Genomic DNA, 17,160 nt, shown 5'->3' with positions numbered 1-17,160 from the left:
CTCTTTCCAGGTGTTGAGCCACCCACACCCCCTTCCCCGGGTACCTCCCAATGCAAACACAGGAACATCAACAACTTCCCTTTTATCTCCTGTCTCTTCACTTGTACCAAGACACACCTTCCTGATGAAGCAGCAATCTGTGTGTCCTTTTTCCAGATTAGTCTGCTGCATTTGTTGCTCACAGCGTGGCTTCCTCTGTATTGGGGAACCCGAGCATAAGTTAGGTCACAACTTTGTTCAGTCTGCACGCATGACCCCGAGCTCCCAGTGGCCTGTCACTTCCATTCTCCATCTTGTTCTCATACTGACATCTCTGTCCTTGCCCTGCTGCACTGTTCATAGAATCCCTATAGTATGGAAGGAGGCCATTTGGCCCATTGAGCCTGCACCAACAACAATTCCACCCAGGTGCTGTTCCTGTAACCTTGTATGTTTACCCTGCTAATCCCCCTGACACTAAGACAATTTATCATGGCCAATCCTAACTGCTGTTGCAGTGAAGCTGAACATAAGTTTTTGATAAGGCACTATACAGCCTTCTGAACACTAGCTGAGTTCAGCAATTTCAGGTGTAAACAGCAGTTCCCCCTGTTTTGTTTCCTTTTATTTGCAGGTTGGCACAGTGGCACAGTGGTTGGCACTGCTGTCTCACAGCAGGGGTTTGATTCTCAGCTTGATGGTGTGAAGTTTGCACGTTCTCCCCGTATCTATGTGGGTTTCCTCCTGGTCATCTTGTTTCCTCCCACAGTCCGAAAAATGTGCTTGTTAGGTGCATTGGCCGTGCTAAATTTTCCCTCAGTGTACCCACACAGGCGCCGGGGTGTGGCGACTAGGGGATTTTCACAGTAACTTCATTGCAGTGTTAATGTTAGCCTACTTACAAACTTTGAATGTTTTGGCTTTTCTCATATTTTCGCTTTCAGAAAGTCTCATACGTGCCAGACGCATCTTTTGTTTCCCTGCTTCTTGTCTTGCCCCTTCAATCCATTATGACTAACTCTTCCCTCATTCAATCTGTCGTGTCTTCCAGACCTTCCTTCTGTCCTTGTCTCACCAACATTTTGCTCAAAACAAATTACATTCTCTAACTTCTCTCAGTTCTGGTGAAAGGACATGGATCTGAAATGTTAACTGTTTCTCTCTCCACAAATGCTGCCTGACCTGCTGAGTGTTTCCCGCAATTTTTACATTTTTATTCTGAGGTGGAGAACTTTGCTTTAAAATAATTAAGTGAAGAATCAATATACTGTTTGTTTAATAGTTTAAACAGCAGTTTTGATAAAAAGGAGCAACATAAAGGCTGATCATACTGTGCATCAGTTTCAATGCTACAGTCTATATTGTCTAATGTATTTGGAATTAATATGTACAAAAACTTGGAGCAATGAAGCCACTTTCAATAGGTCTTCAGCTATTTCAGAATTCATTCAACACATTCCAACAGGACTCTACTTTGTACATCCAGAGTGCACAGTTGGATTCAATAAAATGTGCAAATTGATGCAAGTGAAAGCAAATAGAAAGCATTCTTTCTGGTTGTATCACAGCCTGCTCAGCCCAAGACTGCAAGAAACCACAAAATATCGTGAACGAAGCCCAATCCATTAATCAAACCAGCCTCCCATCCACTGACTCTGCCTACACGTCCCACTGCCTTGGCAAAGCAGCCAGCATAATTAAGGACCCCATGCACCCCGGACATTCTCTCTTCCACCTTCTTCCGTCGGAAAAAAAAGTACAAAAGTCTGAGGTCGCGTACCAACTGCCTCAAGAACAGCTTCTTCCCTGCTGCCATCAGACTTTTGAATGGATCTACCTCACACTAAGTTGATCTTTCTCTATACCCTAGCTATGACTTGTAACACTACATTCTCCACTTTATCCTTTCCTTCTCTATGAACTGTATGCTTTGCTGTATAGCGCACAAGAAACAATACTTTTCACTATACTAATACGTGACAATAATAAATCAAACCAAATCGAAATCAACTCAGAACAAATCAATGTGCAGCAGACTTGGGAAGTGCATCTTTTCAGCAATCAGAAAAACTGAATGCACATCAGGCACAGCAATTAATCCACACACTTTGAGGAAGAAGCACTGTGGTCTCTCTCCCTGGAGATATCCATGTCCATTTTACATTCACTTACCAGTTCAGCAAAATCCTCAGGCAATTTCTGGACACCATCAACTTCATCCACTTGTAGCCCTTCTGTAATTTGGAAAGAGGGAGATGCATCAGTCACCATCTACACCGCAGAATGAATATGTTCAATGCAGCCACAACAAACTGGAACATTAACATAATCCAATAGTGAGACAAAGTATGCATCACCTACAATGTGACTACAATGCCACACAGGCAACTGATGAGCCAACTGTTTGACATTCTGTTGGTCTTCATTGTGCAAAAGGAACATTCTTTTTAGTGTTTCATGAAGCTAGCTCCATTGTATAAACATATTTCCAGACTCATACGTGCACTACAATAAACTAGCACAAAGGAAAATGATTGCGGTTGTTGGGGGTCAATCATCTCAGCCCCAGAACACCATTACAGGAGATCCTCAGCCCAACTACCTTCAGGTCAGAAGTGAGGATATTTGCTGGTGGTTGCAAATACATGATACTGAAGCAGTCCATGCCCACATGCATCAAAACATGGACAACATTCAGGTTTAGGCTGGTATGTGGCAATAACGTCTGTGCCTCACAAATGCCAAGCAATGACCATCTTCAACAGGAGAGAATCCAACCACCTCCTCATGACATTCAACGGCATTATCAGCAGCAGAATCCGCCACAATCAATATCCTGGGGGGATTACTATTAACTAGAAACGGAGCTAGATAGTCAGATAAATACTATGGCTACCAGAGCAGATCAGAGTCCAGGGATCCTGCAGCAAGTAACTCACCTCCGGGCTCTCCAAAACTATCCATCGTCTACAAGGCACAAGTCAGGAGTGTGATGGAATACTCCCCACTTGCCTGGATGGATGCAGCTCCACGAACACTCAAGAAGCTCAATGCCATACAAGGCAAAGCTGACAGCCTGATTGGCACCCCATCCACCACATTAACATTCACATCAATCCCCTACCACCAATGCACAATGGCAGCAGTATGTACCATCTATAAGATGCACTGCAGCTCCTTTGACAGCACCTTCCAAACGTGGGACATCTACCACCTAGTAAAAGGACAACAGATATCTGGAACATCACCACCTCCAAGTTCCCCACCATCCTGACTTGGAAATGTATTGCCGTTCCTTCACTGTCACTTTGTCAAAAACCTGGCACTCCCTCCCTAATGGCAATGGAGATGTACCTATGGCACATGGACTGCAGGGGTTCAAGAAGGTGGTGAGCCACCAACATTTGGAGAACAATACTGGATGGACAACAAGTGTTGGCTGAGTCCCATAAGTAAATTATAAACATTTTTAAGATATACTATACAACACAATGCAGTACAAAACAACTGGTTCATCAATAATTGAGGCTCATCTTGTCTCTCTCTGTTTCATCCTCCTCCCCCATCCCACCTTACCCCTAGCTGATTCAATGATTCCTTGTTCTGCAGAAAGCTCAATAATAACAACAACACACTCCTAAAGAAGTGGACAGGCTGTAAAGTGAAAAACGGAACATGTAGCTTATCTCCATGTCAACCATTGGATACAGGCTGAATCTGCTTTTGGTTCAGCAGAGAAAAGATGATTATGAAAAAAGAGGGGAAAAGCGCATCTGTGTGTTAAGTAAACATCAGCGAGCATAATGAGTCAGGGAGACAATGGTCTAGTGGTATTATTGCTAGGCATCCAAAGATGTGCGCGTTAGGTGCCTGTTAGTGTCAGGGGGACTGGCTGGGGCAAATGGGTGGATAGGACCTGGGTGGGATTATGGCTGGTGCAGACTCAATGGGCCAAATGGCCTCTTTCTGCACTGTAGGATTCCATGATTCTAGACTATTAATCCAGAAACTCAGCTAATGTTCTGGGGACCTGGGTTCGAATCCTGCCATGGCAGATGATGGAATTTGAATTCAAATTCAATAAAAAAATCTGGAATTAAGAATCTACTGATCGCCATGAAACCATTGTCGATTGTTGGAAAAACCCATCTGGTTCACTAATGTTCCTTTAGGGAAGAAAATCTTCCATCCTTACTTGGTCTGGCCTACATGTGACTCCAGATCCACAACAATGTGGTTGAATCTCAATTGCCCTCTGAACAAGGGCAACAAGGGATGGACACTAAATGCTGGCCAGCCAGTGATGCCCCACATCCTACAGATGAATTTTAAAAAAAGATCACACTGAGTGGCAGAGCAGACTCAAATGGGATGGATGGTCTACTGCTGCTCCTATGTTTTATGGTCTTATAGGTGCACTATTTCAAGGATCATTGTATACAATGCATCTTAACATGGATTCTATCAGATTTATAGAATCTCTGCAGGGGAATATTAACAAGTTAATAACTAGGATATACTGAGCAAGAAATGGTGAGGCATCACCATGTCCACTGATCAACACAACTTCACTGCTTGAGACTAGCAATCACTTTGTATTGCATGATATAGAGATGCCAGCATTGGACTGGGGTGGGCACAGTAAGAAGTCTCACAATACTAGGTTAAAATCCAACAGGTTTATTTGATAGCGCTTGGTGCTACCAAATAAACCTGTCGGACTTTAACCTGGTGTTGTGAGACTTCTTCCTGTTACTGCAGTCAGAGAGGACAAATGTACATCTGTACAAATCCTTTTCAGGATGTCCCAAAGTGCTTCACGAACAACTGATTCACTTTGGGAGTGTAGTCAGTTGTTTTGTGGGCAAACGCCTTCCAACATCCAGATTTCCCAAGTCCATGGAAGCAGTTTATCACCAGCCAACCAGTGTTGCCAACTAGTCTGCGACAAATTAAAAGCAGATCATAGCCCAGAGACAGAGAAGTTGTGTTAAGGGTTGCGTTTTTTTTAAAATTTGCTGTTTGAATCATTGCGAGTAATGTCATTCAGTTGAGTAAAAACTTGTCAAATTCCCAAAGCAAGTGTCTGTAAATGTCCGACCTCTTGCTGACAACGAGAGAACAGGGCAAGGCGACGGAGAGACAAGTCAAAAGCCTATTTATTCCAGAATTTTCAGGGATCAGCCGTGGGAAGTGGGTTATTTGCCCATCCCCAATTGGCCTCAAACTGAATGGCTTTCAAAGCTATTTCAGAGGGCAGAAAAGAATCAAGAGTAAAAGCTGAGTCACATGTAGGCCAGACCAGTTAGGGACGGCAGATTTCTTTCCCTAAAGGACATTTGTGGTAACAATCGATGAAAGTTTCCTGGTCACGAGACTAGCTTCCAATCCCAGATTTATTAACGGAATTTCAATTCCACCAGCTACTATGGTGGGATTTGAATCCATGTCCAATGAGGAGTAGGCTGGATTTCATCATTACTAGTGCAGTGCCATGGGGAGAGGGGGCAACCTGCTGCCACTCTGCATTGGGATTAGTGGGAGATCTTTGGGGTTGGCCATGTCCCTTTTTCTTTGTGCTCTGCCACATTTTTTTTTCGGCTCACATTCAACCCTTGTTGCCCCCTGTGATGCCATTAGGATTAGTGGGAGAGGGAGGGAGGAGGGCAATCAGGGCTGACCAAAGTGTGTGGGGGAGGGGGGATTCTGGGGAAGGCCAGCAGTCAGGAGGTCAGGGCACAGGTGGGAGGGGGAAGGAGACAGGATACCCCTGTGCAGATAGAGTACAAACAAAACTGTGTCAGACAGACACTTCCAAGCAATCAGTTCAAAGTGGACTCCCAACAAAAAGATTTCATTTCCAAAAAGGACATGTTATCTAAAAGGGCATCAGGTTCAGCAGATCGTTACAAGATTCAATGTGTTTTTAGCCGATTAGCTTATGGAGCAAGTTGGGTCTCCAAAAGCAGCAACAAGGGCAAGCAGAGCGTCCTTCACCCAAAACCCGTCAACTAAAATCTGATTCAAGTGCTGCAGTGGATAAGTGTTAACAAGTGTTAAACTTCTCAACTCTCTCTCCAGTACCGCACACTTGGAAGTATGAACTGATGATACATTGGATCAGATCTCAAAGCCTGCAGGACTCAAAATAACCACTGGGTGGCTTTATAGTCAAGATAATCCACATTAGATGCTGGGAGAGAGATATTCATCAGCGGGAGATACAAGGATGAGGGGCTGGGGAGAGGGCGCAGGCGTGAGAAGGAGCAAGGAGAGGGAGGGCGGATGCCAGAGAGGAGGGGGGAGGGCAGGTAAGAGAGAGAGAGAGAGAGAGAGAGAGATGGTGGGGAGGGCAGGCAAGAGAGAGAGAGAGAGAGATGATGGGGAGGGCAGGCAAGAGAGAGAGAGAGAGAGATGATGGGGAGGGCAGGCAAGAGAGAGAGAGAGAGAGAGAGATGGTGGGGAGGGCAGGCAAGAGAGAGAGAGAGAGAGAGAGATGATGGGGAGGGGAGGGCAGGCAAGAGAGAGAGAGAGAGAGAGAGAGAGAGAGAGATGGTGGGGGAGGCCAGGTGAGAGAGATAGGGTCAAGGGTGAGTGAGAGAGAGAGAGAGACAGAGATTGGGAGGGCAGGCGAGAAAGAGAGCTATGGTAAAAGCAGGCAAGAAAATGAGAGAGATGCAGGGGGTGAGAGAGAAGTGGGGGAGGCAAGAGAGGTGAGGGGAGAATGGGCGAGAGCTGGGGAAAGAATTTATAATCACAGGATAATAAAATCATTCCCATGAGAAGAGACAGAAAGAGAATCAAACGGAAATCAGAATGAATCAATGGGACTTCCTCTCTATTCTGGAGGTGCTCTGTCATCCTGCCAAAGACTTTGCAACTCTCCGGATCTGGATGGACTCTTTTGAATGGTCAGTCTTTTATCGACTCAACCACTCAACAAAATACTAATTTTAGCTGGAGATGCCCAGCAAAGTATTTTTCTATAAATGGCCTCACTGAGTCGTATCAGGCGGAAGTTGCTGAGGAGTAAATGAGTGCTGACTTCAACATTAACCAGCCTGTCCTCCATTAGAAGCTTGTGGAGTTGTTCTATGTTCCCAGCATTTTCAGCCTGTGTTTTGTGACCTCCAAAGACTCTGCTTATACAAAGGTTAAGGAAGCGCACATGTCCAGTGCATATTTATTGATTCTGTACTCAGGATGCTTCAAATAAACTTCCCTTTCCACGTTGACCCTATGAAAGGAGCTACAGGCTCAAGTGTTTGCTTCATTTGTCACCACAGTTAATGCAAGGTATTGTTTCATCAGTTCAGTACTGAATTAACGCAACATTAAATTTACAATTCTCTCTCCCTTTCTCCAAAGCCACAAAACAACAGCACCCTCACCCAATTTACCAAATTTCTTTAAAGGTGCTCCATTAATCTTTGGTTCTTTTTCACCCCCCCTTGGATTTGAACCAAAAGTCTGCTCTAGCCACCAACAATTTTTCAAACTTTCACTGAAGCCTTCCAAAGTCACCAATGAAACAGAGAAAGGCAGAACACTTCCGCACATCATTCTTGAAGCGCACATGTTGGTTCAGACATCCTCAACTCATCATGCACAGGGGTGACACATTGCTTGTAGAGCATGCTCATCTAGATACGTGATGGGCACCGACTACTGATACAGTATACAAGCATAGACACTACACAGTGAATATAGAGTGTCTGGTGACCACCTTAGCACTGCTGCCTCACAGCGCCAGGGACACTGGTTCATTATTTGTGTGGAGTCTGCATGTTCTCCCCGTGCGCGCATGGATTTCCTCCAGGTGCTGCGGTTGCTCCCACAGTCCAAAAGACATGCTGGTTGGGTGCATTGGCCATACTAAATTCTGTGTACCAAACAGGCACTGGAATATGGCTAAGGGATTTTGATAATGGCTTCATTGCGATATTAATGTAAGCCTACTTGTGACATTAATAAATAAAAACTTAAAACTTGTCATACATTCAGATAGAACTCTGGTTATAGAAACACAATAATAAATACTCAAAATATATACTGATCAGGCATAGCATGAGCATTGCCGACAAATAACACACTGAATACTGGGTACTTGTGTGCGCGCACACACACACACACACTACAGGTAAATGGAAAAACAGAGTGGCAGAATGGTTATCACTGCTGCCTCACAGCACCAGGGGCCTGGATTCCATTCCAAGTGGCACAGGGCAGGAGATAGGCCTGGGTACAATACCCTGTCAGGGAGTCGGTGCAAACTCGATGGGCTGAATGGTCTCCTTCTGCACGGTAGGGATTCTATGAAATTTCCTCAATTGTATAGGATTTTTTTCTGACATTCTTGATTTTAATCCATAAAAGTCCAAAAATAAGCCTAAATAAATTCTAGGATTTCAACCACAACCACCCCCACCCCCAAACTAAGAAGCTCCACCCTCTGTCTAAACATCGACATGATCCAGAACCAAACACGGATATGAATGATACACAAGATGTGACTGGTCGAATTACAAAACTGGGGCCATAAACCCCTGTTTGTTATGCATGGCAAGATCTAAACAGGAATACAAAGAACAAACAGGCAATAATTTCAGAGCACACAGTGAAGAGAGCAATTCTGGGCAGTGTCACCTTCCTACTCCCCACCCATCTAAATACAGGGGCACAATAGTAGCAGACAGACAGGCTCCGAGAGTAGCTGCCGTTAAAGGTCAGCTGCCGGTATTATTAATTATGCAACTAGATTGAACCAGTTCTCAAGGAGCATTCTACCTGAGAACTTCTGCAACATAGGGTGTTACAAGTGGGTTACCGCTAAATAAAGCTTCGACTACACGTACAATGTTGGCGAACAGTGTGCCCTCACCATGGCTTCCTCATGCTTCCCCTCCCAAGCCTTCCTCAAGCCAGTTAGCCTTCCAAACAATAAATCAGATTCTGATGAAATTTAATGTTGCTTAAAATTAGATGAAGTGTCAGATCAAGCCTAAGGTGGGGTGCAATACCTTTTCTTGTCAGTTGGAATCTTGTGTGTTTGTCTCCCTTGTGGGGACTATGAATTGGATTCAATTTGAACTGGATTTTGGAGCAAGCAAGGGGATGGATTAAAGGGCATGCCCTGCCCACTTTGCACATTGGCTTTTTAACTTAGAGAGGAATAATATTTCTTTGGACTGGCCCCTACCATAGGGCCTCTAACGTCCCTTTAGTTAATGATACTGGTGCTCTCTCTCTGTAAAGTAATATTTGTCTCCTGCTTCTCCCCTCCCTCTGTTCTTTCTTGCACAACTCTTCCACTCTTGGACAGCATTCTCCCTTTCCCACTTTTCTCCCATTTCTGCTCAGCAATAGATATTCACTTCACGCAGTGTGGACAACATGGGGAAATAGTGAACATTGAACAGAGCTGAAAAGTGAGCCTTAAAATAGAAACTGACAAACCAGCTCAAGATAAATGCTGTCTGGTTCTTTGCCAACCATCATAGTTGGTGGTTGGCTGGCCAGTGCCAAATGAGCTGTGAATAAGAGACATCATCACCCATCACAGAGAATTCTCATGGCACAAAGCATCTCCTTAATGGAGTCCATTTTATAGCACAGGTTTACAGGTTTCTGTTCACATTTCCTCCGAACTGAGCAACCACTGCAGTTTAGTCAAATTTCTCACCGACTCAAGTTCTAACGGAGAACGAGAAACCAAAATTTGGAGCAGTGCAAAAAGCAGTTAGGTCTAACAACATTCCCTACTGGACTAGGGGAGAGAACAGGTTAGCTCTGCTGCCTCCGTGCCAGGGACCCCGATTCAATTCTCAGCTTGGGTACTGTTTGCATGGAGTTTGCATGGAGTTTGCACACTCTCCCTGTGTCTGTGTGGAGTTTTCTCCAGGTGCTCTGGTTTTCTCCCACGGTCCAAAGATGTGCAGGGTTAGGTGGATTGGCCATGCTAAATTGCCCCTTAGTGTCAGGGCACTAGCTAGGGTAAATGTATAGAGTTATGGGGATAGGCCCTGGGTGGTGTTGCGATCGCTGCAGACTCAATGGGCTGAATGGCTTCCTTCTGCACTGTAGGGATTCTATGATTCTATGAACAGGATCAGACTGTGATGGCACTGAGATCACACCAGGCTCTGTCTTAAACTTACCACAGAAAGTAGTTCAGACCAAAACACTGAATGTTTCCAAGAAGCAGTTAGATGCAGCACTGCATCTGAAGGGGATCAAATGATACGGCTGGAGAAAGCTGGACCAGGCTATTGAGCTGGATGATCAGCCTTAATCATAATGAATGGCTGAGCAGGTTCAAAGGGCCGAATGGCCTCCTCCTCTTTGTAAATGAAGAGCAGCCACTTAGGGCAGCAGAGCACTGCTCGGAACAATGCGGAACAATGGATCAGCAGAGTCTTCAAGCAGGGCACTTTATGAGAGAAAATTGGAACAAAACCCACAAGAGCTGGAAAAACCTAAGATTTCCTTGTCCCTTTCATGTCTGCACCACAGGCTAGGTTTTGTGCACAGTTTCAGGTCATGCTTTTGGTAGGTCTCCATGTTCTTTGCCCAAGAATCCATTGCAACCTGGCTCAAACATGAAAGAACGACTCCCTGCTAAAAGCTTTTGTATAAGGAAGCTTGCTGAGCCAAGAAAGAAACACTTTGTCTTGGGAACAAACAGCGCCAGCAAACGATAACAATTAAAGATCCCTCAGCCCTCGGAAGAGAACATGAGGCCAGCCAATCAGCAAAATAGCTGTCAACATATCTATGTCAGATTCAAAAGGCCAGGAGACCAATCATGAGGCCTACTCAAAAGTCAAGTCCATGCTTGGAACCAATTTGGCCATTTTCCACAAAATGCAAATCACGCACAAAGGTGTGCAGGTTAAGTTGATTGACATGGTGAATTGCCCCTTAGTGTCAGGGGGACCAGCGGGGTAAATATGTGGGGCTATGGACCGGGTGGGATTGTGGTTGGTGCAGATTTGATGGGCTGAATGGCCTCCTTCTGCACTTTAGGGATTCTAAGATACTCACATATGTCAAGCTCTCTCTAATTCAGAGAGCACGAAAGGCATTTATAAAATCATTTGTGGTTCCAGTTATGTGATTACCTGTTCCTCTGGAAATCCTGTGAAAGCAAAATGATTACCTCCTGTAAGATTATTCTACGGTCAACTATTCTAAATCACTGTAGCTGGCACTCACGCCCAAGTGCTTCCCTCCAAATAGCGGCATGAGAGTGAGAAATGTTGGCCAATAAAGCTGTAGTTTGTTGGAACACAAGGTCATGGTCAAATGGTCCTCCACCACCCATCAATTACAGCTCGTACACAAAGAATGGCCTCTCAACAACCAAAGAGCTGTTAATACCACTAGAACTGAACCAGGGATAGGCAGCATAGCCAATGTAGCTGTGATAAGCATGCAACAATTGAGCTCAGTCTATTTAGGTTGCAGTGTCAATTGAGAAGCTTGCTGAGAGGCCTATTATTAGCTAATGACCTCTGCTGAAATACACAGTATGCGCCCATTCACACTTGGTAGCACAAGGTTGAGCCTTCTTGTCATGCACCATAGAAACATAGAAGATAGGAGCAGGAGGAAGCCATTTGGCTCTGAGTCTGCTCTGCCATTCATCACAATCATGGCTGATCATCCAACTCAATAGCCTAATCCTGCTTTTCCCCCATAACTTTTGAGCCCATTCACCCCAAGTACTATATCCAGCCACCTCTTGAATACATTCAATGTTTTGGCATCAACTACTTCCTGTGGTAATGAATTCCACAGGCTCACCACTCTTTGGGTGAAGAAATGTCTCCTCACCTCCATCCTAAATGGTCTATCCCGAATTCTCACACTGTGACCACTGATTCTGCACTCCCCCATCATCGGGAATATCCTCCCTCCATCTATCTTATAAAATTCTAACAGGACTAGATAAGTCTCTATAAGATCTCCCCTCAATCTTCTGAACTCTAGCAAAAACAATCCTAACCTAGTCAATCTTTCCTTGTACATCACTCCGCCATCCCCAGAATCAGCCTGGAAAACCTTCAGTCAATCAGCCCCCTTACACACTATCTGTGAAAATCAGGAACTTAATGGCAACTTAGACAAGGTACCAGGTAGCATCCAGCACATTGGAAATGCTAATCCAGCCTGAGTTAACTCTACAGGAGAACAAAGCAGAGATAATTGGAAGTAGGTAGAAGCATATCCAGCAGGGACTGGTAGTGAACAGACGTCAAATAATTTTGGTTAGGTGCAGCACCACTAATCTCCAATTCTCCATGTGTGTTGACACATGCCCAATCCTAGGAACCAAAAGAGAAAATGCTGGAAAATCTCAGCAGGTCTGGCAGCATCTCCAAGGAGAAAAGAACTGATGTTTCGCGTCCAGATGGCCCTTTATCAGAGCTAAAAGGCATAGAAAGTGGAAGATATTATACTGTAGGGTAAGTCATAGCCAAAAAACAAAGGGGAAAGGCTAAGAGGTCCTAATGTCAGCCCACAAAGAGAATAGATGTTGCGAATGGCCAAACGGCAGAGAAACTGAAACCAAAGGGTAACTGTGACAGATGGAGATGTGGGGGGAGGGGGAGAAATGGGTGGGAGAGGGGTAAAATTGAGAAAGGGGGGAAAAAGGGAAGCAAGGACGGGGGAAGAAAAGGTAAGAAAGGAGGGAAAAAGGGGGTGAAGAGTTGGGGGAAAGAAAAGTAAAGGAAGACAGTAAAGAAATAAAAAAGGTAGAGGCAGTTAAAAATTAACTAACATGAAAATAAATGAGTCAAGAACTAATCATCAGGATTGAAGTAAATTGCAGGGACCTGCCAAAACCAAGCCTGAGATGAGCTAACTTGGCGTACACACTGGGGATCCAGCCTTGTAGAATTATCTCCCTATGACTCAGTCACCTATCCATTCCTTTCACCAGTTGAATCACTGGATGTTGCATTCTCTCTATATTCTTTTATTCCTGGCATGGAGAGAATGGGAAATGCTCTCCTCCCGGGTTGTCACCATGCCATAACACTAGTGGCGAACGAGCTTTGCCTAATGTTTTAAACTTGGTTTCGGTAAAGCCCAGTAACAATGCCTTCACTTGCAATCCAAAAACATTCCAACATAATAGCAATAAGGGGGCCATGAGGGAGGAACAAAAGGAAGGAGGAGTTAGTGAAGGGAATGAGGAAAGGAGGAGTGGATAAGGAGGAATGAAGAGAAGAGAAGCAAAAGAGAAAATTGAAGGAGAAAAGAAAATCAGAAGCAGCTCTGTAGAGCTATTTGGTTCGAAACACTGGATTCTGGGGAGATGCCAGATGACGTCATTGCTGCAACTCAGTGTCAAAAGACAACTCTAGTGCCAGATTATAAAATATTAGTTCAAGTTACACATCCCCCACTCCTGTACACAAGTTATTTTTCACAGAAACAGGCACTTAAATCGTACCTAAAGCTATTTATACCATCAAAAACATAAAGTAATAACAATCAACAAAATTATTGTTTGTTTATTGCCAGCCTATTTACTGAACATCCAGGTTCCCACCAAAGAACACTGGGTCCCACCCGACTGTACCAGCATTACAATCCAACTGAGACAGAGACTGACAAACAACGGCGTCGCAAAAGTGTCTGCTGCTTCAAGAAGCCGAGAATTATCAACTTTGAACATCTATTATGCTTCTTGCTGGTCTCAGCTTGCAGCAACCCACTTCCAGGCCTCTGACAACACCCAACCCAATATTCCACATCTCTCTCTGTAAAGGGATGCTGGGAAACGCCTATGTCTCTTCAATGTAGCAGAGCCAAGGTCGGTAAGACAAAAGTACATCTGGATAGCACTTTAGCGACTGATGCAGCGGCTCAGGTATTCTAGTCAATGAATGATTGTACCCCGGGGTTACTCCAGGAGATGTGAAGTGCCCCTCTAACGTCCACATGCAGTGACTCAATGGAAATAGCCAGAGAAGTTTAGACATCTGATGGGCAATTATCCTGAGTTTGGAACCCACTGAATCACTGATTTAATGTCCAACACTTCAGATTGTTCCAAGTCACTTAGAGGAACAGTTACCCAGGAAAGGTCAGAAGGATCAAAATCAGTTCTAACCTTTGGTAACTACATGGCTGATCTTATCCCCTCCTTCCTCTGAACTAGCCTTCCCACCCACCCTGAAATGGCTTCATCCACCTCCCCCACTCCCCCCCCCCCACCAACTCCACCCTGAGCTCCTGACAAACCCCCACCCAACTACCCTCGACACCCCCCTCCAACCAATCACCCCACACCTTCCTGATATCAACCCCACCACTGCCCTCCCAAATCACCCCCCAACTACCCTCACAACCCTCCAAGCAACCTTCCAAAACCCCTCAACCCCCTTGACTATGCCCCAGCCACTCTCCAACCCTGACCTCTCACTCCATCACCCCGAGGACCACCCTCCCAAATCATCCCAGACTTCCATCCTTTCACACGGAAAGAGGGAGGGAAGGGGGTCAGAGAAGGAGAGGATTGGAGGGGCAGACAGAGACAGGCAGACAGAGACAGGCAGACAGAGACAGGCAGACAGAGACAGGCAGACAGAGACAGGCAGACTTCAGAATTAAATCACACTGAATAGATCAGTGGCAAATGCAGCCATGTTTTAACTCTGGAACATCTGCAGGAAGGGAAAGTTCGGTCGGCGGTGGAGTCAATGCAGGAAACAAACAAATGTCTTTGTGAACTGACGAGGGCGAGGGCGCAGGCGCAGTGATATTGTCACTGGACTAATAACCTAGAGACCACAGTAATACTCTGGGAAACTCAGTTCAAATCCCACCATGGCACTTACTATCGAGGGCTTCAGTCAACCTAACTACATTTACATTGCAACTGTAACTGTATTGTAACTGTAACGCTGTGGAGAGGTTTCATTTCACACTGTCATAAACAAATCACATATGCCAAAGTCAGCATCTAAATTGACTTTGAAGTGAGGCTAATTAGTCCAAGATGCCTCACTGACTCTACACGCTGGATAAATCCAGCCAATCAGCTGTCTTCATTATATCTGTTTGTGTTCACACACTCCTCCCTGAATGGGATGGACCACTTGGTGGTCCTCCATCTTTATACTGTCTAAACATGCTGAGGAAGCGCTGATTTTAACCAGTGGATTTTGTGGTGTGTGCCCTTCATTGAGTGTGCTGTGGGTCCTCAGTTCACATTCTCCAAATACATGCAGTTTTGCATTCTTACCCAAGAAACTGTCCTGAAACAGTTAATCAGGATTGTTTTTCCTGAATGATTAAAGAGCAGTACTCTCTAAACAAGCCATGCAAACAATATGACATTTGAATCTAATAAGATCATAATACTGTCATACCTTTCAAACCAATTGTTTCTACATTTCCATTTGCATCCAGCTTGGTGCTAAATTTTCCATCATTAAGATCCTGCGTCGCTTTTGTATCCAAACAAATAGCATTAATCTCTTCATCTCGAAGGAAAATGTTTTCTCTGCTGCCATTTGCTTCCCTTCCTAATCCATTACTTTCGACCAACCAGGCATCTTCTGTATCTTCAACTGAAGGCTCCCCATTCTTTTGTGAGTGATCCTCAGAATCTGAAGAACTGTTCATCATATAATCAGCGGGTTCCTCAATTATACTGAGCAAGACCTCCTGGTTTTGTGGGTACACAACTGCATCAGTCGATTTGGGCAAGAACTCCAATGTCTTTTTGGCTGCTTGGGATCCGTCATCTTCAGCAAGTACAGGTGGACTTTCCAATCTCACTGACAAACAAGATGGCTCCTCTTCTGTGCTGCACTCCAATGACAACAAATCAATATACTCACTTTGAGAAGCTCCTTTGTTTATATCCACAATCGATTGGAGTACTATTGGCACTACATGGTCCTCAGTTAAGCTGGAATCAGAAGCGGATTCTAACAAAGCGTCAACCTGTTTAGACCACTCATCATCACAAAAACAATCCATTTCCAACTGATCATCATTTTGTTCAGGCTCACTTTCTAAGGCATTTGAAAGTAACCTTTCTGATGTACGGAGAGTCTGTTCATGTTCCTCAATGTCATCCAATGAAAGAAACATTTCAGATGCTTCCAGGTTCTGCCTGGGCGCTTCCTCTTCAATCACTTTGTGGTTTACTTCTTCACGTTCCTTATCCAAATCACAAATCACATCTCCTGTAAACATTATATCATTTTTTACCTCGGAGTCAGCTTCGTCATTAACTTCAGTAATTGCATCCAAGTGTGGGACATCAGCATCTGCTCTGGGCTCATCATTTCTCAACTCCACAGCTACCTTCACTTCAGCTGTCCGTTCAGGAACTAGAAGATTTCCATTGCTCAGTTGACAATCTAATGCTTGGACATATTCCTCTGCTGAGCCACTGTCATCGCTCAGGGTATTTTCATCAGTCACCAATTCAACATGATTTTTGGCTTCTTCTGACTTACTTCCCACGATCAGAGGCGGCTCCACCTTTGCCTCATCAAGACTGTCCACAGAGTCGGCCATTACGCTCTGAGGACTACCACTATTGGCATTCAACATGCCATCCATCATCTCCCCATGAGCAGCATCGTCTGTAAGAATACACTCTTGACTGCAATCCAATTCTTCAGGTGATATTGTAGTTTCCACATGAGATTCGTCACAGGACAGACTATTTTTATCACATTCCCTTTCAGATGCGTTCTGCACAAGAGCACCGTTACCTTCTGTATTTCCAGAGTCCACCTTCAACCTAGACTCCTCCTGTTGTCCCTCAAGCTCCAGGTGCCTAGCTTCGCAACTGGCTGCTTCATCTTTTAACTTTGGCTCAGTAGTATTGTTTTCAGTGATACTTTCTTGACCTTCAGTAATTTTTGCCTCAGGACACCGATCATTCGACTCTTCTTCAACCGGTAAATTCTCCTGCGGGGTTGATTTCAGGCAAGCTGACTGTTCGGCTGGTATCTCAGCTGGTGTCTGTGCCATGGTGCCACCGGTAATGGATTCGCAACCCTCTTCATCTTCTTCAGTTCTTGAATTTTCAACACTTCCAACAGGTTGTGGTAGTTCAGGCTGCGACTGATGGGCTGATGCGGGAACTGCACCCTATTTCAAAATAAGAAGGGGAAAAAGTAATCAGTGGCCGCACTATTTCAA

At 44.7% G+C, this 17,160-nt stretch overlaps 1 protein-coding gene across 6 annotated transcripts in view; it reads right to left on the bottom strand.

Annotated features, from left to right (window-relative positions):
- The window catches only part of LOC145359690 (A-kinase anchor protein 13-like), a 415,021-nt gene that overhangs the window by 230,265 nt on the left and 167,596 nt on the right, over window positions 1-17,160 (bottom strand). For all 6 annotated transcript variants that reach the window (XM_080214440.1, XM_080214441.1, XM_080214444.1 and 3 more), the window contains exons 7-8: window positions 15,366-17,109; window positions 2,152-2,213 (exon numbers count right to left, since the gene is read on the bottom strand). In XM_080214440.1, coding sequence (XP_080070566.1) covers window positions 2,152-2,213; window positions 15,366-17,109 — 1,806 coding nt within the window. The remainder of the gene's footprint in view (window positions 1-2,151; window positions 2,214-15,365; window positions 17,110-17,160) is intronic.

This window comes from Carcharhinus amblyrhynchos, chromosome 28 (genome assembly GCF_965287045.1).
Source record: "Carcharhinus amblyrhynchos chromosome 28, sCarAmb.v2.hapA, whole genome shotgun sequence".
In the NCBI taxonomy this organism is placed as follows: domain Eukaryota; kingdom Metazoa; phylum Chordata; class Chondrichthyes; order Carcharhiniformes; family Carcharhinidae; genus Carcharhinus; species Carcharhinus amblyrhynchos.
The sequence above is the reverse complement of the archived record's forward strand: the minus strand, read 5'-3'. Positions and strand labels throughout refer to the sequence as shown.